At 48.2% G+C, this 27,446-nt stretch overlaps 1 protein-coding gene across 2 annotated transcripts in view; it reads left to right on the forward strand.

The window, feature by feature from the left end:
* The window catches only part of LOC144799931 (chloride channel protein ClC-Kb-like), a 238,100-nt gene that overhangs the window by 77,219 nt on the left and 133,435 nt on the right, over positions 1-27,446 (forward strand). For both annotated transcript variants that reach the window (XM_078671560.1, XM_078671561.1), the window contains exons 5-6: positions 734-811; positions 2,443-2,521. In XM_078671560.1, the coding sequence (XP_078527686.1) occupies positions 734-811; positions 2,443-2,521 (157 nt within the window). The remainder of the gene's footprint in view (positions 1-733; positions 812-2,442; positions 2,522-27,446) is intronic.

The following is a 27,446-nucleotide window of genomic DNA, read 5'->3' on the forward strand; positions in this document are numbered from 1 at the left end:
GTGCATACAATGCCCCATTTGCAGGGCACCAAGCAGCATTTGTTTGTGCAGCAGCACTAAATGTTGCCAGATATGTGTTGAGTCTGAAAGATTACACTTGTTGAATCTGAATGATCACACACCCATGGAGAATTAAATATGAATTTACAATTAAGTCAAGCTCAATGTTGACAGCAGCGCCAGTGACTGTATACTTCATCCGTTAACTAGAACCCTATGCATGTCATTGTCATGCTCAATGCACACATACCACAAACACATAACATTGTATAATAGCTAATCATGGCTGCTTCTATTAAAAAACAGTTGTGCTTTACACTGACCTAAGTATCTGACATTACCCTGATATGATAATATGAGTTTGCGATGCTCTCTCCCCCAAGAGCTACTCAGCACAGCAACTTTGCTTATCGCTCTGCTGTGTGCTTAAAAATATTAAATCTGCCCTCAAATGTTTTCAGCATTTTGGCTAAGCTCTCATGATTAGCGAGCGAGGGTCAGCATTGGCCCACTTGGCACAAAGGTCAGTGGCGTAACATTAGACCCCGCAACCCTCACAGTGCGTGGGGGCCCCCGAGCTCCATGTAGCCCCTGAGCTCCGGGGATGGGCTACATGTACTTTGCCGGTGGGTCCCCTCAAGTTTCGTTATGCCACTGACCAAGATGAGGGTTTGATATTATCTGCTCTGTTGGCGATCAGTCTTTATTTACCTCCTCTTGTGTTCCGTTGCAGGGTCCCTTTGTTCACATTTCCGCCATCCTGGCCACGCTGCTGGGGAAGATCATGGTGAAGTTTTCTGGGACAAAGGAGGTAACTTTCACTTTGTCTTCTTTCGCGACAAACATTTTTACAGCAGTGTTCCTCCTTTTCTCTTATTCCTCCATTTCTTGCCCTCTCCTTCATCCTAGACTGTGTGAATGATGTGGCCTCTTCTCCTTAATAGAAGAGCAATTCTCACTGAAAGTCACTGTGTGCCAACATACCCTGTGTGGAAATGTTGCCGTTTAACGGTTTAAGGGATTATGGGCCAAATGTATATAATTTGGATATAGCGACTTACAAATTGTGATGTTCTGCGTTTCACAATTAGGAAATCACTATTATTTATGTGTGAAAACTTTCTACTTTTGATTATTGATTCATGACTATTAATGAGCTAGGTCGCAGTTTGCAACTCATTAGGACTAATAGCCATCAAAGAGATGGTGGCATCATGGTGTAAGCAGACCACTTTGTTGGTGACTGCCTTTGAATAAAGCATTTTTTTTAATGCAGCCCATTTTCCTTTTAATAAATAGGAAATGTCTCAAAAAGAAAGAAATGTTTAACTTTATTTTCTTAAGAGTAGGACCACTGCCTGCTCTTCAAAAGATATGTGTTAACATTGTCAAAGAGAGAGGAGTCCCCTGGGGTCTGCTTTCCATTTGCGATGGGTTACCACCTCTTTTGAAGAGGTGGTAGAATATTAATGTTTTGCGACTGGAATACAGTTCCAAATATTAAGTCATAGCGCTACCATTCGGTATTTGGAAGGGATGCCCTAAACATGCCCCTTCCAATTAGCAAATTTGTATCCGTTTGCAACCCCACATTGTGATTCGGTAACTTGTTAAATTTGAGGTCTGTACATTAAAAAAAAACATTTTTGGCGCCCTCAAACATGCTTTGTATATCTTGCCCTATGTTACTATAGCAAAGTCAGATTAGAGTCCCCTGACAGCACTGCACAATGAATGTATCTCCCACAGAGGCTGCATCAGCTTGGAATGCAGAGGGTCTATGTGGGGTGAGCCGCGAAAGGGAAGACAGCTTGGTACTGCAGGGCTTGTAAACACTGGCAGCCCAGAATGGAAGCCAGGAAGCATTTTTGCATCCATGTTGTCTCGCCCACCTCACAATGTATGGAAAAGAAAACAGTCAGGCAGACGGACGGACAACAGCGACACACGACAGACCAGCAGGTATGGGCCACAGGGAATGCAGGAGGTTCCCTGCACTAAGCAGAACTCTTAGAAAACTGCAGTGTTTTAAATGGGCAGACACTGCCAGTACCTGCACTACTCACCAGGGGCTCAGAACTGTTAATGGAAGAGTTATCACATTTCTTAGTAGTAAACAGATCTTATGGAACAGGGAGCACATGCACTTCTTTAATTTAAACGGGGGAGTACCTGCACTACTCAACAGGAGCTCAGTTCTCTTGATGGAAGAGTATTCACCTTACTAATTATTAAACATGTTTTCTGGAACAGTGAGTACCTGCACTGGTATATTTCCACTTCACTGGAAAAGGTGGTAAAACAACACACAGAGGAAATTGAGTGTGTATAATTGAGCAGTGGGATTTTTGCAGTGAATTGATATATAACATGTAAATATTGTAAAAGATTCTGCAATAAATCTAAGCAGAGATGTGATAGTGAGATCTGCTTTGTGCCTAGAATCACGCCAGGAAATACGAGATGCTGATCGCTGCTGCCGCTGTGGGAGTGGCGTGCTGCTTCGTGGCCCCCGTTGGAGGTAATCCATTGAATCTTAGAGTGTATATGTAGAAATGTTTGCTTACGCTTGCCAAGTGCTGGATTTGGTCACTTCCGTGTCTTTCGGAGGCACGGGTTGGAGGAGGTGGTGCAGGTAATGTCAATGGAGGGCGATCGACTTGGGGCAGCCGACTTCAGCGATTCAGTGTGCATGTTCATTCACACCAGACACAGGAGATAGGGAATCAGATGTTGGCTGCCAGGGTGCCTTGAGTTAGTCGTCAGGGTTGCCACACCATGGTTTGTATCCCACCATGAATTGGTACCATTGAAGCAGCAGAGCCCATTTCTCAAAATTTGGAGATGGGTGCGGTGCCATGCCTGAAAGCAGCAGTATGAGTGGTTTGTGATCGGTTATGACCTTGAATGGCTAACCGCAGAGGTAAAAGTGAAAATGGTGGCAATCAATCAATCAGTAGATGTGTAGTGCGCTCCTTGTCACTTGTGAGGGTATCCAGGCGCTGGCAGGGTTTTGGAACTCTGAAAGCGATATGGAGGTCTGTAGATGAAAGGGTAGCTCATTCTATGTCTTCACTGCTAGGTTGGAGAAGTAGCCCCCTCCTCATCTGCTATGTCGGATGCAGTGGATGAGGGTTAGAGAAAGGGACATGGAGCGGGGGTGTCTGGTGGGCTGATAGAAGTTCAGGCAGTGGTTTAAGTAGGAGGGTCCGCAGTTGTGTAGGGCCTGGCATATTTTCTGTACAGGGACGCCATGGAGTTTCCTGAGATGGGGGTGATGTGGGTTCATCTAGGGAGATCCAGGACAAGTCTTGCTGTGGCATTCTGTATGGTCTGTAGTCGGAGGAGGAGATGAGCTGCAATCCCTGCCTACAGAGCATTGTCGTAGTCCAGTCGGCTGGAGATGAGGTCCTGGTTAATGGTGCGTCTTGAGCTTTGGGGTAGCCATTTGAATATCTTACTAAGCACCCAGAGTATGAAGAAGCAGGAGGAGGAGACAGAGTTGACCTGAGTCATCATGGCTTGTTTGCCAGAATTATGCCTAGGTTCCTAGCATGGTCAGTGAGATTAGGAATATGTCCAAGTTCTGAGGGCCAGCAGGATGTGTCCATGGGGAGCTTTTGTTTCCGAACATCGGTACCTTTGTCTTGTCCAAGTTGAGCTTCAGGCAGTTGTCTTTCTTCCAGTTGGCGCAGTCTGTCATACAGTTGTGGAAGTTAGGTTGGTGTCTTCACAGAGGGAAAGTTGTGTGTCATCGGCATAGGATATGAGGATGAGTCTGTGGGTTTTGGCGATGCTGCCCAGAGGTATGGAAGAGGGTTGGGCAGCCCCATGGATGTCATTTGAGGCTAGTTAGGTGTCGCAGTTGCGACCTCTAACTTGCTTCCTGCTACTCCTGCCACTTTCTTTGAGACCCCCGGCCTCAGAGGAGACATAAGATGTGTCCCCTGTGAGGCCAGGTATATCAAATAAAGTGCCAGAAGTAGCAGAGAGCAAGCTAGAGGTTGCAGCTATTACCCCTTACTAGCCTGAAATGACATCCATGGGCAGCTCTACTTGATGGCAAAGGCCTTTTTTTTATATGTGGGCATACAATTTTTGGTGTCTGTGAGGGCTTTGCTGGCAAATGCAATGGGAGCCTAAAAGTAGTTGCCAGCATACTGCATAAGGACAGCTCCGAGACAGAGAGGACTTGCATTTATGTTCTGATTTTTAAGTGGGGTCGAAGTAGACCATTACTGTGTCTCGGAGACTTTGAACACGGCATCCCCTGCTTGTCTCCACATCCACGGAGTGGATGCCTTGATGAGGTGCCTCAGCGGATCTGGCAGTGTTGCCAAGTTAGGAATGTTCCTTCTACACTAGGTTATGATACCAAGGAAATTCCATACATCTGTGATATAGGACTGTGTAGGGGCCTTATTAATGTTGATGTACTTAGCATGATCAACTTTGTTGCCTGAATTTGAGAATATGTAGCCAAAAGACTCCATCTCCTTTCAGTAGAACTGCCACTTGAACCAGCTGAGAGTGAGGCCAGCCGAGCTGATCCGCTCGGAGGCAGCAGCGATGGCTTCCGAAGATGGGGGCTTGCATAAGGATGTCATCACTGACGTTGATGACTCCCTCGAGGACTGAGAGAACTTCTATAATTGCGTCTGTCACTGAAGAGATTCAAAAATTGTGGTGCACCTGCTGTTTTCATGGAACTCAAGCTGAGGGTATCCTGAGTTCAGGTCGAGTTTTGAGAACCACTTTGATCCATTGATGTCGGTGATCAGGTCATGAATAGTGGGAGAGATGTGGTATTCTCATGTAATTGTCCTATTGGGAAGGCTCATGTTTGAACAGATGTGGATGCACCCTGGTTGTTTAGGCTTGGTCACAACCACCATTGGAGGCCCCCAACGGGTGGTTTCTGATACTTTCTCAATGACTCCGACATCTTTGAGTTTTTGGAGCTCAGCTTCCATGGCTGGGCGGAGGTGGAATGGGATTCCTCCACTACAGGACAAACCATAGCATTGATATGGAGTGATACTAGGGGCTCTTTTAGGTGGCCCAGACCTGTGAACAGGCGTGGAATGTCAAGAAGAATGCGGTCAATGTCACTGGCTGGATCCCCAACCGGGGCGGCGAAGTGGACGGCTATGTCATAGCTAAGGAGCGTTTTGGAGTCCATTGAGGTGATGAAGAATTTACCCGAGCAGGTGTAGGCTCCATTGGAGATAGAGCAGGTAAACATTCCAGACAGCAGAACGGGGGTAAAACTGCCATATGCAAAAAGTCTGATTGTGGTGGGAAGTAGAGCGGAACGCGGGATAAGGGGGTGGAACTGCGCCAAGCGGGTGATGTTGCCCGATGCATTGGTGTTAATTATGGACGTGATAGTTATTTTATTGATGGTCATTCGGCAGGTGGGGCGAGCCCTTTGTGGAGTGTGTCCATGATCCAAGGTGACTGATATCAAGAAGATCTTGTCATCCTTGTTGTCAACTGTGACGTAGTTGTCAGTTGACGTATTGGTGTACCTGTCTTCCAGCAGATTGTGTGATATCACCTTTACGATTTGGGGTCGAGGCATACTGCTCCCTTTTCGTGTTGCAGGTCAGTGCCCTCCGTGGCAGTATTCTGAGAAGTAGTTGGAGGGTTACATGAGGAACAGGCCTTGCAACTAGCTGGACACTCGAGAAGCGGGTACGAGGAGATCTCACAGTAACCGCAGGAGTCTTTGGTGGGGTCTCCTGTGTGGAGCGGTCTGGTTGTACTTCGGAAAGGGGAGCCTTTCAAGAGTGTGATTGCTGTTTCCACTTTGATGGGATGTAGTGTGGATTTGGGTCTGGTCGTGAGCTTGTGGAATGCCATCTCAATTTGGTCAGTCCCGTCATTGCCAGCTCGTGGGCAAGAGGCAGGATCTCATCCTGCAGAATGTTCGGAAGATGAAAGATGTGACATCACAGCACAGCTGACTTGCAGCCCTGAATAATATGAACATGAACTTCTTTTTGCTGGTCATCTTCGGTACAGGTGCTCGCAAGCTCCTGCAGACGGGCATACAACAGGTCAATTGAGACCACTCAATGCTGGTGGGCTTGGCGTAGTTTACATCTCTCAAAGTCAGGGTTCATTCGGGGGTCAAAATATGCATTGAAGGCTGTGATGGCCCCATCGTAATCGTCATGGGCACCAGTGCCAGGGAGATAGCAAAACAGTTTGAAAATCTTCTCCCTTATGTAGTGTAGCGACAAGGAGTGTTTTGTCTCACTATCCATCTCCTTGGTGGCTTTGAAATAGTTGTTCAGGTGTGCAGCCCAGGTGAACCATCAAAGTTGATAGAGGGTTGGACGCACCCCCAATGACAGGAGATGGGATGAGGCATTGCAGCTGAGGTGCTTCAGCGGAGGTATGGGTGGATCTTGCTGGTTGGACGCGGCATGCACATTGTCCTGTTGAGCAGCACTCATGGGGAAGAGGAGATGTGGGTAGCAGGAGCAGAGGTGCTGTTGGGGACAGTGCAGGCAGTGCCGGAGGGTGTGGTCACACAGAGAAAACTGGGGAGACGGCGTCACTCACCTCAAGGCAGATGTCTGTAGATGGTGCTGGGGTAGCGCTGCAGGGCAAGGTGCCAGAGCATATAGGCAAGGAGCCTGGAGTGTTACCACACTGGAAACAGCCACTCACAATAGCAGGTGCCATCAAACGGAACACATGTGATGGATGGGTATGGGGGAGTGTGGAGGCCAGCCCTCGAGGAGGGACTGGTGTAAACACATTGGTGTAGAAACACTTGTCTTTGACCAGCCAGTCACTACATCCCTCCCAAACTTTATTGAAAATAGACAAGTCCAACCTGTGGGAGAGAACAAAACAATAAAACAAAAACACCACTGAGTCTCTTAAGGGTGATTGCCAGACAGGATGAGTGGAAAAGTGCATCTGGGAGCACCCGGCATCAAGGCACGCCTCTGTAGTTCAACCAGACTATTCTGGGCACGAATGGCAGTGTGGATGAAGTCCAGATCTCTTGATCACCTTCCATGACGTTACAGTCCACCTAGGGACTGTTGTTCCTGTCCCACCTGGTCTCACAGTGTTGGAGTCTATTTACAAAGGCTACTGTGATGGTGCAACCAGAGCATTGGTAGAGTCTGCTGCAGAGATATATTTGAAAATTCCCTCGCTCCATGGATGACCAACCTGCTAAGACGGAGGGCGACAGTGCAGAGGTTGAGTCTTCCTCGAAAGTCGTGATTCTTCCTGGTACCCATTGGTGGAGCATTCTCAGACTTCCCTCTCTTGCCAGGAGGACTTCATTCAGAACGTCTTTGAGGCCCTTTTCACCGGGGTTCCACTGGACTGTCTGGCCTGTGCGGTAAGTCTCCCAGGCCACTCAAAGGGACCACTGGGGAACCACCTACAGGAGCCCATACCAGTCACTTGGTCTGCCACGAGGGTGGTTGTCTTAGGGTCTGTGTGCTCTTGCCATCAGGACTCAGGGGCACAGCATCTGTTAGATAGTCTTTAGGTAACCAGACTCCGTTCGTGAACTCAGTGCTTACTGCTGCCTTTTGTGGAGCTGCTGCACACTCATCTCTCATGTTGGGATTCCCCTCTCACTGGAATTCCCTGAGGCCCGTGCCCCTGGATTGCCATAGGCCTGCGTGGATTGCTCGGAGCCTCTTCTCAACCCCCCAACTGAGTTTGCTGATGAAGTCCGAACAGGACCACGTCCAAGTCTCTAGTGCAACCCCAAAGGTGGATGGTGCAATTGGTCAAGTATGCTCTCTTCAGCAGGCTTCAGGTTCACTGGATGTAACAGAAGTTCTCTTCCAGGGGATCCTCATCAATAGTCATAAGCATTAGAATATTCCTGCCCATGCGCGGGACCCCGGAAACACTATATTATATGTGCTCCACATATATATACTCCTATATATATATATATATATATATATATATATATATATATATATATATATATATATATACACATATATACATATATATATAAAAACATGCAATAGCAGCCAAATCACACCAGAGCTGAAATATGCTGTGAAGAATTTCCACCATACATGAATAATATGCATTAGAAACATGAGAAACAACACCAAAGATTGTTTTAGAAACTGTTTTAATGCTTAGGCAGCAGTAGAAATTCTTATAACTCACTGAAAGCATAGAAAGCTCCCAGGCTGCATTGCAAACACACAGTCTAAAAAGACTGAAAAGCTAACCTGTAGCTGTATACCCAAAAACTGACACCGTGCCTTTAAGGCACCCATGACCCCCGGTATCCCAATCATGCCTCAGGGGTGACAGTTAGGTCAGTTGTTCTTTCCGGCTCCTTCAGGAAGGATCCTGGTTACACAGCTCCACTAATTTCTGTTTTCTGACAGAAAATTACTTCTTTTTTAACAACTTTTTCTGCTTACTTTGACATTTTACATCTAGTCAAGTAAGAAACTGTCTTTTTAAGTCAGTTTGGTGAGCATTTTCAGCTGAGAATGCCTTCACTTTTTGACAAATGTCCTTCTTGTGGAAACAAGAAAGCAAAATCAGACAATCACGACGTTTGTATCCTGTGTCTGCCTGAAGAACATGATCCAGGCACCTGTCCTCACTGCGAGCACCTGTCAGGAAGAACTCTCAAAGACAGGGAAAGAATTCGCATCTATGGCCTGGCTCACAGGTCATCCAGAGGAAGGTCTCCGGTGAAGAAGGGTTCCAAGAAGGCTAGAACATCTTCAAAAGAGAAGTCTTCTCACCCTTCAGCTTCAGCGTCAGGCTTGGCGCTGAGGAAGGAACCACCGGTGAGTCGAAGGATCCAGCTCTGTCGTCGAAATCCCTCCGCTGTCGTCAACCGGGCGACGATCGGCGTCGAGGAAGGTAACTCCACCGCCGTCAACCGGGCGACGGTCGACGTCGAGATCCAAGGACCCTCCGCCGTCGTCAACCTGGCGACGATCGGCGTCGAGGGAGGTCACTCTTCCGCCGTCGTCATCCAGACGACGACCGGCGTCGAGAAGTGTGACCCCTCCGCCGTCGTCTAAGAAACGACGTTCGGCGTCGAGGACCAAGACCCCTCTGCCGTCGACAGGAAAACATCGTTCGGCTTCGAGGAAGCAGTCTCCGTCGGCGTTTCGTCGACGCTCGGCGTCGAGGGTGACCAATACCCCTCCGCCGTTGTCGTACAGACATTCGACGTCGAGACAGAGGGCTCCGTCGACGGCTGGTCATCGCCGTTCGACGTCGAGAGAGAAGGCTCCAACGACGGCTGGTCATTGCCGTTCGACGTCGAGAGAGAAGGCTACGTCGATGGCTGGTCATCACCGTTTGGCGTCGAGAGACCATAGATCCTCGCATCGATCGCCGTCGAGGCATTCGAAGTCGAGATTGTTGGACCCGCCAACTCCCCAGAGGCGTTCGACGTCGAGAGAAAAGCATACGACGCCAGAACGCTCGATGTCGAGACCTTCAGAAAGGGCTCGATCGTCGTCAAGAAACTCTGTGATCATGGTAACGGAGTCGGCTTCTCGTCATTCTACTTCACAGTCTTCTGGCTCCTCAACAACATCCTCAAGGTCCAGAAGTCCTGTCCCCAGGTCTCCTGTGCGTCAGCCAGATCCTTCGGCTGCGGAGGTCAGACTATCACCCAAATGGTACAAATCATTGGACCATTGGCGAGATTCAGGGGCTACCAAACGAATGCAAGAGTATGTTAGTCCGCAGCACAGATCTCCTCTCCAGAGACTGGTAGATGAAGTGGACAGGCGTAGTCCTCCCAGGCGTCAAGCAGACAAATCACCTGTGAGAAGACCAACCAGATCTCACTCTCCCAGAAGGGAAAATCCGGTGAGATCCCGATCTCCCAGAGAAGATCCTGTCAGATCTCATTCACCAAGAACACACGATCCGGTCAGATCTCGCTCTCCTTGAAAGGAAGAGCACCCAAGAAGATCACGTGAGAGGAGGCACGGTGCTCACCGTAGACATCGAAGAACTCCGTCTACTTCCTCTACCTCTTCGACCAGGTCTTCCAAGAGGGATTACTCTCCCAGGTTGACGGATAGTCCTACTTCCAGATCCTCTCCAGTGGATGACATAGGTACTTATCTGGATGTCCTGCAAAGAGGAGTTCAGAAGCTGAGCATTGAAATGTCTGTCCCCCAGGTTACTATGACAGTGATTTTTGAAACTTTGCACAAAACATCTATCTCTCGTCCACTGCTGCCTTTAGTCCCGGGGATTATGGATCCAGTCAACGATGTTTTCCTAACCCCAGCAGCCATCAGAGCGGTGCCAGCCCGCATACAGAAGAAATACAAGCCAGCTTCTTCTGACCCAGTTTTTGTAAAATCTGACCCTCCAGCAGACTCTGTGATAGTGGCAGCGGCGAGGAAGACGCATGCAGTTGCTGCTTCCTCTTCAGTCCCACCAGATAAGGACAGCAAATCTCAGGATTCGTGGGGTCGCAAGGTGTGCAATTCAGCTGCCTCCACGCTGAAGGTCTCTAGTTCGGCCGCACTGCTGGGTAGATACGACAGAGCCTTATGGGACTCCATGGAGAGGTTCAAGTCCAAACTGCCAAAGGAAGACCAGAAGGACTTTGAAGAAACTATGACAGAAGGATGTCTGGTGGGGAACCAGTTGATAAGCACAGCAGCGGACAGTGCAGTGCTTGCGGCACATTCCTACTCACATGGGGTGTGTGCCAGGAGGTCGGCTTGGTTGCGCCTCACAGGGCTGAAGCCGGATGCTCAGCATCGCATCCTTAATCTTCCTTTTTCGGGTTGAATTGAAAATAGAATTGAAAATAAATTTATAAACGCGCAACTTTGCCCGAAGGCATCAAGGCGCCTACAAAGAAAATCAGAAAAAGAAGGAGAAAGCTAACACCCACGGCTATGGATATGCTCTGCCAAAGAGCCAAGTTTTTAAAGCCCTTCTAAAAGAGGGCATTGAAGGTAGGATCCTAATCTCCAAGGGAACCATATTCCACCATCTAGGAGCCAGATTGGAAAATGCTCTGCCTCCCCATTTGGCTCTACGCACCCGAGGTACAGTGAGGAGCAGTTTCGACGAGGAGCGGAGGTTCCTTTCAGGTGAGTACAAGGAGAGGAGATTTTTTATGTCCCCGGACTCCTTCTTATTTAAAGCACCGTATGCCAGGCATAGCACTTTAAATGTAATCCTAGCATCAATGGGGAGCCAGTGCAGGGATTTCCTGGCAGCGGTCGCAGACGACCTTTTTGGGAGATCCAGGACAAACTTCGCCGCAGCGTTTTGCACCAATTGAAGACCTCGCAGCAGACCTTTATTGGCCCCGGCATATAGGGCATTGCAATAGTCGAGCCTAGATGTTATCAAGGCCACGACCGTCTGTTTTCGAGCTTGCACCGATAGATAGTATTTGATTTTGCGCAAGATTGCAATGATGCCCCAGCAAGTGGAGATAGTCCGCCGTACTTGAAGAGCCATGTCAAGGGAGGGATCAATCATGACCCCCAGATTTCGTGCAGCCCGCGTTGGAGCCGGGCAGGTCCCCAGAGATTCCGGCCACCATTCCGCCGACCAGATGTCTTCCTTCTCGCCGAATACAAGGATCTCTGTCTTTTCGCCATTTAGCCGCAGTGAATTGTTGATCATCCAGAGGGCGACTGCCTCCATACAGAGTCTAAACTTGGAGGCAGAAGAGCTGACAGATTCGGCGAGAGACAGTAAGATCTGAGTGTCATCGGCGTAAGATACTACCTCCATCCCAAAAGATCTAATGAGCCGGGCCAGGGGGGTCACATAGATATTAAACAGGGTCGGACTTAACGCCGACCCCTGTGGGACCCCCCAATTCAGCGGCAGGGATGGAGATAGGAACTCTCCCAGCTTCACTCTCTGTTCCCTCCGGTCCAGGAAAGAGGCTAACAAGCTTAACGCCTGCCCCTCCACCCCTATCTCCCTCAGACGAGATGTTAAGACGAGGGGAGACAGGGTGTCAAACGCAGCTGTGAGATCCAGAAGGATCAGCAACGTACTTCCGCCCCTATCAACAGTGGTGCGGATGTTATCAAGCACCACGGTAAGGGCGGATTCCGTGCTATGACCCCTCCGGAAGCCATGCTGCGAGTGATCCAAAAGACCGGCGGTCTCCAGAAAGGCAGAAAGGTGCTGGTGTAGATGGATTTCCAGCATCTTAGCAGGAGCTGGGAGCAGCGAAATGGGGCGGAAGTTTTTCAGCACTTCTGGGTCCAATGACGGCTTCTTCAAGAGCGGCTTCACAACCGCTTTCTTCCATTGGGAAGGGAAAATGCCATCACTTAAGGCCTTGTTCATTATTTGAAGTAGCGGGGGCAAGAGGGTCTCCTTGCATTGTTTAATGATATTAAGAGGACAGGGATCAAGGGGCGAACCAGATTTGGTCTTGCTCAACAGCACTTCCAGTTCCTGTAAGGAAAGTGGAGGAAAAGTAGACAGCGAGCTCGAACGTGCATGTCCAACTGGTTCAATATCAGGGGAGATCTGGGGAACAAGAGGGACAGGTAGAGATACAGAAATCCTTTGGAGCTCAAGAGTCGCGACAATATCGTCGATTTTATCCTGAAAGAATTCAGCTATGTTATCACATAGCTGCTGTGAGTTAGAAACAGGATCGGGAGTCTTCAAAGTAATTAAAGAGTCAACGATGTTGAAGAGCTCTTTCGATGAAGTAAGAGCCCCAGTAAGGTTGGAAAAGTGTTCTTGTTTGACTCTAATAAGCTCCGTCCTGTATTCCCTCAAAAGATTTTTATGAGATTCTATATCTTGCATGTTCCCACTAGATCTCCAACACCGTTCCCGCCTTCTACAGGCTTGTCTCAATAGCCTTAGGGATTCAACATACCAGGGGGCCGAAGGTCTTTTTCTAGCATTATAGCGTAAAGAGAGAGGTGCGAGCACATCCAGCGCTGCGGAGGTGACATCATCGAACCTCTGCACCGCGGAATCAATGTCCTCATCTCTCAAAGTTAGAAGGGTAGAGGTTAGGGGTGCCAAAGAATCATTGGTTACCTTCCTCAAATTCCGCTTAGGTTCCATTTTACTGGGACCCTTAGGTATATTATTGGTAGGGGTCATCTCCAACAACAACGGAACGGCGAAGTGATCTGACCAGGAGAGCGCCAGAGGTGCTTCCACTGACAGCCGTCTATCATTTGTGAAAACTCCGTCCAAGGTGTGACCCGCCTGATGCGTAGCACCCTTGACTAGTTGCTGCAAGCCACAGGCAGATAAGGTATCTAGGAGGCATTTGGTGTCATTTACCTCGAGATTTTCCAAATGGAAGTTCATGTCTCCCAGAACTGTAACCGCCTCGGATCCAAAATATGGTTCCAGAATGGTGAGCAGATGATGAGTGAAATCCACTCTGGGCCCAGGGGGTCTATAAATAAGCACCCCCTTGAACGGGATGGAGTGAGGTGCATTGATGGAAAAATGCAAGGCCTGGATAGCCTCACCCGGAGCAGATAGGGGCGTCGTATGACACGAGTAGGAGTCCTTATACAGGATGCCAAGCCCTCCACCGACACGTCCCACTCTATCTAACCTGACCAAAGTATAGCCCTCTGGGACCGCTTCAACGAGGTCCGGCCCCGAGGATTCTTTAGCCCAAGTTTCCGTTATAAAGACCCAGGAGGGGTTATAAACCCCCACGAAATCCTTAAACGAAACATTATTCCTGATCAGCGATCTAGCGTTGATCAGGTACCCAAGCTCTCTAGTAGTATCTGAAGGATGGCCTGCCAGAGGGGTTGAGTTAGGATATGCACATGGGGGCCCGACATCGATACGATGTGACCAGCAACATCCACAAATGGAGGCCGATCGTACCGCCTCAGGGGGAAACGTATGATGGCAGGGTAATCGCCCAGGTTTCAGATCTAACAGTGCCTGAAGAGGATATAAGAACTGCCTGGGATGAGTCCCAAAACCAGTGGGCGTCCCCTCGTCCAGCTCGTCCGTAGCGCGGACGGGCGCAGACGGGCTGGACTCTGGCGTGACTCCGGCGTTACTGCGGCACACACGCCGTGCGCACGCGCCGTGCGCTAGCATCCCTGGGTTAATATAGGGCTCAGGCTAGTGAACCTGACTGGGTTCCTCTCTCTTCGGAGAACATGCTGACGAAGAGATGACCCATATGAAGACTGAACTGGATACGGTAAAAGCGGTGGGTTTATAGAAGAAAAAAGAATTCAAACGCCGCTTTAAGACCAACAGGGGGAGAGGGGCTCAACAGAGGGTTCAAACCCCTCAGTGGTCCCAGAATATGAACCAAGGAAAATCTCAGTTCCGAGGCAAATCCAACAGAGGTAGAGGAGGTCACCAGCAGTCCTCTACCACCACGGGAGGAAAGGCTTGATCAGTGGCTTCCTCTGGTGCCGTTGCCCACTCCAGTGGGAGGAAGTGCTTCACAACACCTGACAGAGTGGGTCAGCATCACAAAAGATCAATGGGTGCTGAATATACTGCGCAATGGATACAGGCTACATTTCCGTGCGCTCCCGAAAAGCATTCCTCCAAAGACCTCTTGCCCTCACCAGCTGAGCTTGCTCCGCAGAGAAGCGTCAGTCCTACTACAAAAAAGAGCTATAGAGGAAGTTCCTCCCTCTCAAAGAGGAAAGGGAGTCTACTCAAGGTACTTTCTCGTCCCCAAAAAAGATCAGGAGGACAAGTTCAGGCCTATACTAGATCTGCGTCTCCTAAACAAAGTCATCGTCAGAGAAAAGTTCCGCATGTTAGCTCTTCACCAAATATGCCCACATCTTCAAGCCGGAGATTGGATGTGTTCGGTGGATCTGCAAGATGCATAGTTTCACATTCCGATTGCTCTACAGCATCGCAAGTACTTGAGGTTTGTCGTGGGAAGCAAACACTACCAGTACAAGGTGCTACCCTTCGGACTCAAGTCCGCACCACGAGTCTTCACCAAATGCATGGCAGTGGTGGCGGCTTTTCTTCACAAAAAGGGACTCTTCATTTACCTATACCTGGACGACTGGCTCCTAAAGGGCCCGTCTCCGGTTCAGGTGACGCACGATCTGCAACTTTGCCTACACCAGTTGCACAGGCTCGGTCTCCATGTGAACCTGGAGAAGTCAGTCCAGCGGCCGACACAGTCCATCCACTACCTAGGCTCCGTTCTGGACACAAAATTGGGAAAAGCGTTTCCTTCGGAGGAGAGACTTTTTTCCATGAGGCAGAAGGGCGGGATTCTATTAGAGTCTCGGCTTCCAACAGTCGGACAGGTAGCCTCCCTGCTGGGTTCCATGGTGTCCTGCATTTTTCTCATCCCGAACGCCAACCTGAGAATACGTCCTCTACAACAGGCTCTCGAAGACCACTGGGACCAGGCGACAGGGCGTTGGGAAGATCGTATCACTCTTTCCCAAACAGCGAAGGATGCCATCAAATGGTGGACTCGGACGAGGAATGTGCTGGTGGGAGTACCTTTTCATCAGCCACTACCCACCCAGTCTATAGTAACAGATGCCTCTCTACAAGGCTGGGGAGCGCACATGGGTCCCCTTCAGATTCAGGGTCAGTGGTCTGCACAGGAGCAGACGTACCACATAAACATGCTGGAGCTCAGAGCGGTGTTTCTAGCTCTCAAAGCTTTTCTTCCAGCGATCGAGTCCAATTCAGTCTTAGTTCAGACAGACAATACAACCACCATGTTCTATCTGAACAAACAAGGAGGCACACGATCTCGCCCTCTCTCCCGGGAGGCTCAAGCCATCTGGCACTGGCTTCTCTCTCGAAACCTGTCAGTGGTGGCGGTGCACCTTCCAGGCGAGTTAAACATCAAAGCAGACGCACTCAGCAGGCACTTCGAAGATCAGCCAGACTGGGTGCTAAACGACGAAGTGGTAGAAGAGCTTTTTCGTTGTTGGGGGCGTCCAGCCATAGACTTGTTTGCGGACGAAGAAAACGCAAAATGCCACACCTTCGCGTCCAGATTCCACCGGCCAGGGACGCAGGGGAACGCTCTCCTGATGGATTGGTCAGGAACGTTTCCTCCCCTGCCTCTGATTCCGAAGGTAGTTTCCAAGCTCCTCAGGTCGGACATGGAAATGATCTTGATAGCTCCGGATTGGCCACGACAGTGGTGGTACCCGGACCTACTGCATCTGTCTGTGTGTCCACACAGACGACTTCCTTGCAAACCGGACCTGTTGAGCAAGATAAACGGGAGGATACTACATCCCAACCTCTCATCACTGAACCTGACAGCATGGCACCTGAGGTCCTGCAATATGGTCATTTGAATCTGCCTCCCTAATGTATGGACATTTTAAAGGAGGCTCAGAGACCTTCCACCAGAGCGTCTTATGCGTTCAAGTGGAAAAGATTCTACATATGGTGTAGGGATCATCACTTAGATCCGACTAAAGGGCAGGAGGAGGTAGTCCTGCCATACCTCCTTTCCTTGGCAACATCTGGTTTGAAATATGCTTCCATTAGAGTGCATTTGTCAGCCATAGTAGCGTACAGGAAATCACCAGATCAGATTTCTTTCTTTCAGGTTCCGGTGGTTAAGGACTTCCTCCAGGGGTTAAAAAAAAAAGTGTATCCCCCTGTGCGAAATCCTTCTCCTCCTTGGGAATTGAACCTGGTTCTATCCAGGTTAATGTCACCTCCTTTCGAGCCCATCCAAAAGGCCTCCTTGCAACATCTCTCTTGGAAAGCGGCCTTTTTGGTGGTGATTACCTCAGCGCGCAGAGTGAGCGAGATACAAGCGCTCTGTGCGAAGGAACCATATACTGTTTTCCACCACAATAGAGTAGTCCTGAGGGCTCATCCCTCTTTCTTGCCTAAAGTGGTTTCTGATTTTCATATAAATCAGTCCATTTCCCTCCCTTCGTTTTTATCAAATCCTACGACCCCAGCCGAGCGGTCACTGCACTCCTTGGATCTTAAAAGAGTGCTCAAGTTCTATTTGGAAAAGACTAAAGGGATCAGCAAAATCGATCAACTGTTTGTGAACTATGGTTCAATGAGAACGAGCTTTCCAGCGGCCAAGAGGTCCATCTCCAGATGGATTGTCTCTTCCATTAAATTGGCCTATCAGCTTGCAGGCAAGCCTTTATTGGTGTTACCCAAAGCGCATTCCACTAGAGGGAAAGCCGCTACATTAGCTTTCTTACATGACATTCCAATGTCAGAAATATGCAAGGCTGCAACCTGGAAATCGGTTCATACCTTTACGAGGCATTACTGTCTCGAATCTGATTCCAGGGCCGATACTCAAGTAGGGCAAGCCTCCTTGAGAAATCTGTTTGGGTAGCCTATAGCCTGCTCAGGCTTGTTGATAAGATTACTGTCTTGTCATTCCTTTGCCCGCAAGGATGAGGAGAGGCTCGCTATTCTATTCTAATGCTTATGACTATTGATGAGGATCCCCTGGAAGAGAAGGATTAGTTACTTACCTGTAATCCTAGTTCTCTTCCAGGGGTATCCTCATCAAAGTCATAAGCAACCCTCCCGCCTCCCCGGGCAAAGGATATTCTTTAATAAGGAGGTATTGTTAACCTATTTTGGACGGAGTCTTCACCAATGACGAAAGACTGTCTGTCGACACTCCGGTGCCTCTTGTTTGGTCGGATCATCTGGCGATTCCACTCCTGATGGTCCACCCTATGGAAGTAACGTCTGATGCATCCTCCACTACTAGAGGGCCGAAAAGAAGTTTCAAGAATATCACTAATGATGCCCTTGAGCCATATATAAAGAAGTATAGCTGCTCTTCCTCGGGAGATGTGGAGGAAGCAGCTGTACTGCTTTCTGATTCTATCACCAAGGCGGTCGATGAGTTGGCTCCCCCATCCGTTAGATATTCGGCTCGCCGTAAGCCCACTGCTCCGTGGTATACGGAATCACTAAGACTTCTACGACAAGGTTGTAGAAGACAGGAAAGAAAATGGAGGAAAGCGTGGGATCCCATTGAAAGGGAAGTACATAAGGGTCTGTGAACTGACTATAAATCTAGTGTCATTAGGGAAAAACAGCAGTACTTCTCGAATCTCACTACTTCTCTTACCTCCTCTAGGGAGCTTTTTAAGATAGTTGACTCCCTCTGCTCCCTACAGGTTCCTGATCCTGTTGTGGGCTCACAGGAGCTTTGTAACAACATATCAGAGTTTTTCCATAAGAAAATTGAGGACATCTATCTCGCGTTGGAAATCCAAAGAAAGCTCTTAGGCGACTCCTCTCTCCAAACCCTGATCAATCTAGAAGTTTGGACTAGAGACCACTCTAATAGTTTAACGGACTTTCCGTTACTTACTCTGGAAGGACTTGAGCTGTTACTTGATAGGACTAAATGCTCATCTCCTCTTGACCCCTGCCCTTTGAAGATACTGAAGGAATGCAGATCTATACTGCTCCCGCCGCTTTTAGAAGTCATGAATGGCGCTATAACCCAAGGAACCTTCCCCATAGTATGGAAGAGGGCGATAGTGAAGCCTCTACTTAAGAAGTCCACGCTGGATCCGGAACAGTTGAAACATTTTAGACCTATTTCACTGTTACCCGCTCCTGCAAAGATTCTTGAGTCTCACCTTAACTGCCATCTTACCACCTTTCTGGACTCATCTGGGTATCTTGACAGCTCCCAGCATGGATTCCGAAAAGCACACAGTACTGAAACAGCTCTGACTATGGTGGCTAATAACATCCGTATGAAGGTGGACGCTGGCCAAACCACAGTGTTGGTACTTTTGGACCTCTCCACGGCGTTTGATACCCTGTCTCCCTCGACTCTTACATCTCGGCTGAGGGAGGCAGGGATCTCCGGTATGGCTCTGAATCTTCTGCACTCCTTTTTACAGCATAGAGAGCAGAGAGTCAAGCTTGGTGAATTTCTCTCCCCTGCTATGTCCTTGCAGTGTGGGGTGCCACAAGGGTCGGCTCTTAGTCCGACCCTATTTAACATTTATGTCGCCCCCCTTGCAAGGCTAGTAAAATCTCAGGGGATGGAATTGGTGTCATACGCCGATGACACTCAAATCATGGTGTCATTGGCCCACTCAGTGTCAACATCTGCCACCAACTTCAGGATCTGTATGCAGACAGTCTCTGACTGGATGCTTCAGAATTTCCTGAAGTTGAATGGCGACAAAACTGAGATCCTGGTCTTTGGCAAAGACCAGGATATTTGGTCTGATGAGTGGTGGCCGTCCTCGCTGGGAACCTATCCATCTCCTTCCCAGTCTGCCAGAAACCTTGGCGTAATTTTTGACACCTCCTTGTCTATGTCTTTGCAGGTCAACTGTACGGTTGCCACCTGTTGGGGGGTGTTAAAGATTCTTAAGAGGATCCTTCACTATCTCTCTCCTTCAGCACGTAAGCAGGTGGCAGTGGCATTGGTGAGTTCTAGGTTGGACTACTGTAATGCGCTTTATGCAGACTCCAACAAGGGACTCATACAGCGACTTCAGGTCGTTCAAAATGCGGCTGCTCGCTTTGTTCTGGCACTCCCCAATGTTTCATCTGCCACGATGGCTAGAAAGAGCCTTCATTGACTCCCCATTCATATGAGGATCTCGTTTAAGATCCTATGCCTAGCCTATCGAGCTCTGACAGATGGCTCTTCTGATCCTCTTGGTGCTTTGTTGACCCGTTACCAGCCTTGTAGATCTTTGAGATCCTCAGAGATGAATCTGTTGGTTGTTCCACGTGCAAAAAGGGTACGCTGGGGAAATAGAGCTTTTTCCATTGTTGCCCCCAAACTATGGAACTTGCTGCCCCATGAGATTAAGATGCAACCTTCTCTGTCTTCTTTTAAAAAAGCGCTTAAGACCTGGTGTTTCGTCAAGGCCTACCCACAATAGGAGTATACTCTGATAGCTGGTATTGTTTGGTTATGCGCCTTGACGCCCATCGGGCTTAGTTGCGCTATAAAAATTGCTTTTCATTCATTCATTCACTGGGTTTGTTTCAGTCTCCGAAAAGAACAACTGACCTAACTGTCACCCCTGAGGCATGATGGGTTACCGGGGGTCATGGGTGCCTTAAAGGCACGGTGTCAGTTTTTTGGTATACAGCTACAGGTTAGCTTTTCAGTCTTTTTAGACTGTGTGTTTGCAATGCAGCCTGGGAGCTTTCTATGCTTTCAGTGAGTTATAAGAATTTCTACTGCTGCCTAAGCATTAAAACAGTTTCTAAACAATCTTTGGTGTTGTTTCTCATGTTTCTAATGCATATTATTCATGTATGGTGGAAATTCTTCACAGCATATTTCAGCTCTGGTGTGATTTGGCTGCTATTGCATGTTTTTATATATATATATATATATATATATATATATATATATATATATATATATATATATATATATATATATATGAGTATATATATGTGGGGCACATATAATATAGTGTTTCCGGGGTCCCGTGCATGGGCGGGAATATTCTAATGCTTATGACTTTGATGAGGATACCCCTTGAAGAGAACTAGGATTACAGGTAAGTAACTAATCCATCTCTGGGTGGCCAACCTCCCATGACTCCAGGGACGCCTTGTCACTCTCCAGGTTGTTTTGCAGGCTTACGGCTCCATTCAGGTGGTGTGATGGGCCTTAGTTGACATATGATGCAAGTAGCAATGATGACGAGTTTTACCACTTGACTACCAATGCTGCAGGTGGCTACGTCGTCCTCAGTGTGATGACGCATGTCGTTCTTATTCAATCCGCCTGCACACCTTTGGTTGTCGGGATCTTCTTTGTGGCGGATCCCTCCCTGCAGGGCGGTGCTCACCTCCTCCCCTGGTGGGTCCCTCCCTGCAGGGCCGGTCAATACTGTGGATGAGGGTCATCAGCCATGCGGTCGCCATCCTCCTCTCTGATCAGGCGGCAGTGTCCAGGCAGGGGTGCCTCAGGCGCAGGCTACCCTTCCTCCCCGCCAAGCTTCATGGCGGCTGCACACGCAGGTCCAACCCGCTCATCACCATAATAGAGAGTTAGGACCCTAGGCCCACATGCAGCAGGAATAATGACACATACACATAGTGTTACTGTATGGAAGTGGCCCAGGGCACGAGCACATGGCCCTTTTTATTAGCAGGGTCACCTGACCGGTGACACCTGTGATGGATGGGTGTGGAAGCCAGCCCTCAAGGAGTGGCTGGTGGAAACACATTGTTGTAGAAATACTAGACCATGACCAGCCGGTCACTGCACCGTCCAACTCATGAAGAAACTCCAGACCATCCAGAACACGGCAGCCAGACTCACACACCACCTCCCCAGACAGACACACATCACCCGTCAACTCAGGAAACTCCACTGGCTACCAGTCAGAGGGATGCCAGTTCAAGCTGCTCACCCGACCCAAGGCACTACACAACGAGGGGCCAGAGTAACTCAAGGAATTAGTGCATTTCCACCAACCGACAAGGAAACTCCGATCTGGATCTCACAGCACCTCGAGACTCTCATGGGGGAAGCAGCTGCGCTCTACAAATCTTGATTGATTGATTGAAGATGGCCCTGATAAAAAAAAATACAAAGATGCTTTGGTCAGGACAAAGAAGTTGGTATTTCCTTTTCTGTGACCCTCCAGTGCCTGGGATTATAAACACTGACAGATGCTGTCGTTTCTCTCTGCATTGAGTCAGAACCCAGCCCAGATCAGACGTGGGCTCGAAGGTTTCCACCAGACAGACCGAATGTAAGAGGTTGTAAATAACTCGCAAACGCTGCCAGTGTTCTGCCACTAGGTGGCACTAAAGTGCTGCGGACAACAAAACGTTTGCTGCTGTCGCCATTAGATGTTCATAGTGCATGCAGGGTTGTGTGTCGGCGACAGAGACCGGAAGTTATCCTCAGTGCCGCCAGAGCTCTCATATTTACCAGGTCCATGAGCGACAAGTTTATAAAGTCTATGCTCCCTAGTTCCAAAGTAGGCGGCTCACCACATCCTCTCCCCTCTGCAGAAATTGCGGATTTGCCTAAAACGAGGACTTGAGCCTCTGAGACTTTCTCTCTGATGTTTCCTGTAACACTGACTCTAAGGCCCCCGAATGCAGATGGCCACTTTGATTTAAGTGACATTTTGCTTCAGACTTTAGTGTAAAGAATCGGAGCCCGGTTGGCTTGGGAATTTTGCAGGTGTTTTTTACATTAGCAGGAAAATGCGGCAGAAGGTGGAAAAATGCTTCTCTTAAAATGCACAAAACTCTGATCTACCGCACGGCTCCCCAAACAGATGAGTGTCATCTGAACTAACATGTTTTTATGGGCCTGGGTTAAGATGATTGCTTGACACATTTTCCATTTCTTCCAATGGGTCCCCGTACACTGTCTCTCCATAATATTATAAGTGTAAATTTGGTCCACAGAGGCGCCCCTTCGCTGTCATCAGAGCAGCCCAGGTGCCCCCTGGTTTTCAGACATCTCCACTTAGGGTGACCAGATTCTCAAAACAACAAGCATTTGCAATGCAATAGGTCTCGCAGTTGTGAAAGTTTGAGCTATTGGAATTGTAAATGGCAATGCCTTTTATTTACGTGTTGGTTTTGAAAACATAAATTAAAGGCATTGTCATTTACAATGCCAATAGCTTAAACTCTCGCAAATGCGAGACCTATTGCATTGCAAATGCACACATTTTCTCTGTCTCGGGCGATTCCAGGTAAGCTACCAAGAATGCCAGGGACTGGTAGGTGCGAGTGTCCAGACGCGCTCCTACTCGTCTCACCGTAAACTTCGTAACAAACACGGAAGCAGAAGAAACGGCTCTAGACTGGTTTGGAAGGAATCAGAAGCACCTGGGGCCCGTAACTGCTGCTGTTTATGCTGTAACGGCCGGGAGTGCCCTGGTGGTGACCTGCGGTATGTTCCCAGGTTGAGGGCACTAGAACACAATATGTCTCATGCACACTCATACATACGGGTAGGAACGGGAAACATGACAGTTCACTATCAGCCAGAAGAAGCTGAATGGCTCCTTGATTATGTGTGAAGTGACTCCTGGATCTAAGACAAAGGGAGAGGGCTCGACCACAAGGAAGGGTTTGCCTGATATTATAGCTACACCACAGGGTGGGCACAGGGAGCTCTTCATAAGGGTCGAAAGATTGTCATGTTGATCCTAGGTAGAAAGGGGAGGGAAGTGTACAATAAATGACACAGGATGTGCTACAAATGTAGGTAGCGTAACCCTTGGGAACTTTTACTCCATTTGTTAGGGAGTGGCCTGGAGTTTCCCCACCCGCAGGCTGGCACTTGTTATAAATGTGGCACCCCCAATGACCTCTTCAGAACATCTTTGGACCTGTGAGAGACAGAGGAATGACTTCTCCTGCTGTTGTGACCTTTGAAAAGAACCCTAAGGGCTGCATCTGCTCCCACTTGTAACCAGGGCAGAGAAGTGGACTCCAATGCTCAGTTTGCCTACCTCCGCTTAAGCTTTAGGGACACAAAATCCAAAAGGATCCCACTTTCTTAGAGAGCCCAGCAGAAGGACTTGCATCGCTAGTGGGCCTGACTTCCTCATTGTTTCCGCTCCTTTCTGCACAAGACGTCGAAATCCACCGACCCTGAGGTTTTTCCAACTCCATCCTGCAGCTTCCTCAACACTACTGTTGACGAGAACTCAATTGAAAGAGAAGATTTCCAGAGCACAGAAACTCAAACTTCTCCCACCTTCGTCAATGACCACATCAGCAAAACGAATCAGATGAGACCTGCTTTTGCCTCCTCCTGCTGCCTTCCACACCAGTGAATCCGTCAATGACACATCAATGTCCACAACTGTTTCTAAGAAGGTAACTCTTGACTGAGACGACCCAGAACTTGTATCCCTCTGGTGATTGACCATTGGGTGGTATGTACCATCCATTGCAAACCAGAATTTGCATTGGAAAGTTCCCTAAGTTACACAAAGTTGTGATATGTGATATTTTGCACTAGTTTGCTTCAAGGACGCATTCCAGGAATGGTGCAGGCATTCTAATGCAATCACCCTTGGTCTTTGAAGCTAGTCCATATCTACTAATATTCATAGACCAGGATATGTGCCAAAATCTTGCGCCACTATAAATATTTTGAAATCTGGGCCCAAATCCCTCTGATTAGGCCAACACGCGTTTCACGATGCCTACTTTCACGTCTCCAGGACATCCACATTATAATAACTTCGTCCTTGATTAATATATGTGAAAACGCAAGAAGAGTTTTTGCCGTTCTCTGAACACGATAATTAATATCAATCGGAGTCGTTCTAATTAAAAGTGCCCTCAAAACGTCGTAAACTGAAACCCCGCAACACCTGCACTCAGATGCACTGCGTGATGCCATAGTAATCCTCCGGTAGTCGAGTCAGATATCATCTTACATTTTGTCAAACTAGCACTTTGATTTAGGCATCCAGTCTAATGAAAAGCAATAGGAAGATGAAAAGCAGCCTTCTGTGAGGAGACTTTAAAGAGCCGTCATAAGCTGCTCTCTGCCCCGAATGTTTATGAAGCTGCTCTCAGTAGTGAGCAATGCTGGGCTGCGCTCTAGACCTCTCACTACTGTTCTGGCTCACGCCGGCAGCTGGCACGTTTCCAGACATTACCCATGAGGAATGAGCTAGTCTCCTCCGTGTTGCCAGATTGGATTTAAATTTGACACCAAATAAGGAAACCGCGCGCCAAACTCGGAGGTAACGTTCGATTCCAGTTATTAACGTGGAGCGCGCCACTGAGTGAGAGGCCCAGTGGGGAGGCGACTTCGTGATTTCCGGTTCACGATACGAAGCCGCTGGGTTTTCTGCAGTATATATTCTGTAAAGGTGAGCACGAAGGTGCACGTTTACTGTTATTATTTCAATAACATAGCAGGCTACCTCAAGTAAAGCATTGCTACTGGGGGTAATCGTTTTTTATTTAGTAATATGAAACTCAAATGCGTGGTATAATCCAGGACATATTTTTCTCGCTGGGCTTGCTTGTGTGCTTCCCAGAGAGACAGGAGATTGGGAACGCGCGCGCGCGGCCGGCTCCGATCGCTTTCCTGAGCATGCGCGTGCCAGTCTCCTGTCTCCTGGGAAGCAGACCCGGCAACTATAGTATCGCGCCTGCGCGATGCATATGGCTTCGCCATATGCATCGCAGGCGCGAGACCTAAAAAATAGGGACAGATCATAGACATAGAAGTAGGACTATGGTTTGCAGTAACCATCGACATAAAAGTAGAACTATTTGACAGCTGTCATAGACATAGAAGGACTACAATGACAACTCCTGCCACAGACTGAGATGAAGCATTACAGACAATAAATCCGAGGTCTTTTATTGGCACCCCTCTCCTTTACGCAGCAGCATTAGTACTTTTTATTACATTTACACTTCCTGCTATAGTGCTCAACTCAGTGACGACACACGACGTAAACAGTGCGAAGAGAGCATGCGCGCGCATGCTCAACCGGAACAATGAAAAACAGGGAAATTTCTGTGTTTAACCAGGACACTGTTTGAAAACCGGGACATTTGAGTCACTTGGAGAAAAGTGTCGGGACACGGGGACACTTCTCCAAAAATGGGGACCGTCCTGGGAAAACGGGGACGTCTGGTCACCCTATCTCCACTGCACAGCAGCAACTCCAGTGAGTCCAGGGCTGGGCTGGTCATACGGGACACAGGTACAACTCCTGCCCAGCAGAACATCAGGGGGACAGAAGAATCAACAACAACCAGTAATCCATGTGCAAACAAAAAGACATACCTGTCGAGTTAGTTTTGAGGAGAATGTTCTTTTCTTTGGACAAAAGCCCTCACCCACCCACCCTGAGCTGGCATGCTTCTATGAAGGCTCCTCCTCACGTTGGCAAGGGTGAGGTGCCAGTGTAGGCTTTAACCGTAAAATTAGTGGAGCTCTTTGAACCCTATGTATGTCTGGTAATGGAACAAACACATCCTGTGAATCTATGAAAGATACAATACTGGATAAGAAAACAAGTTACTTACCTGTAACTTCAGTTATGCAGTATTGGTGTCTTTCATAGATTCGCATGCGACCCACCCTCCTCCCCGGAGAGCTTTCACTTACTATTATAAATAGTCTTGTCACTTGTGCTAGAAAATCTGAGGGTCTTGTCTCTCTGTGGAGTGTTCTAGAGGGTGCTGATGTCTGATTGGCTGTGTTTTGACTTTGGTTCTTTTCACAAAAGGACATGGATGGGCTAATGCAGTGATGGTGCAATGCATTGTTGCCTATGGTAAGATGTATTACTGCTATTTTAAAATTTACAGTGAGACTCCCACCTCGACAACGGGGATGATTCAAGTATGTGAATCTATGAAAGATACCTTTACTGGATAACTGAAGTTACAGGTAAGTAACTCGTTTTCCTTATGCACACAATGCCCATAGGGCATATCTCTGACAGAGAGTAGCAAAGAACCAGTAGTTGGTATCACATAAAGTGAGCGCTGGAAGGGGTAATTTAGGACAGATTTCTGCCACAGGTTGGACTCACTCGTGCCTTAACCCGTTTCATGCATCAAACGTTCAGCGCCAGTGCTGAACGTTCTAAGAAACGGGTGGGGCCGCGTTGGCCGTTGGACGTGCTCAGCACTACGGAGGTAGTGCTCGTAACGTCCAACGGCCGACGGCAGCACTAAAGGGGTTAAATAGTCAAAGAGCTGGAGCAGCTAATTTTACCACCACAGACAGAGGTTAATGTTTAATTATCAACAGAACTTCAAAGGCATGTGCTGCTTTTGGCTGGGAATGTGGTGACAGTTGATCACATCACTAAAGTAAACAATAGAATATAAGACCAAAAACATACACAAAGCAACAGAATCACACAATTAAAAGATAACAGGTACTGCCAGGGCATTAAGTGGAGTGAATAAACTGGGGAGTGGGAGGGTCTCTCCATGGTGCGTGGACTTTAAAACACGTTAGCTAAAATCTGTACTTATCAAATTGTACCACCTAACTGGTAACCTGCTGCTTCTGTCACTGCATCCAGCTATGTAATACAACTAGTAACATTACACCTACAACAAGCCAGGACTATTGGCTTTGCCAGTGGTTGTTAGTTGCATAAGATAAATAAGCAACAACTGTGGCTTTGTGGCATATAATATTGAAAGTGCTTCAGTTCTGAAATGAGATTGTGAAAGAACTATAACAGTTTATTTGAAGTTACCCCGAAGGCAGTGAAGGTGGCACCGCTGCAAAGTTAAGATTTTTTCATCCTGAGGGTGAGGGCAAAAATGGAGGGATTCGTCTCAGCACCTGTTTTTTAGGACTGCTGGTGCTCAGCACTGGCAGGACCCAGTCCACTTAAAGCACAGCAAAACAGTAAAAATGTGAACAAAACACAACATCCATAGTAAAACAGAGCGACATCACATTGCAATAATGCAGTACTAAAGCACAACACCACACAAAAAAGTCACCACCACAGCAAAATGCT

Source organism: Lissotriton helveticus, chromosome 12 (genome assembly GCF_964261635.1).
Source record: "Lissotriton helveticus chromosome 12, aLisHel1.1, whole genome shotgun sequence".
NCBI classification, from domain to species: domain Eukaryota; kingdom Metazoa; phylum Chordata; class Amphibia; order Caudata; family Salamandridae; genus Lissotriton; species Lissotriton helveticus.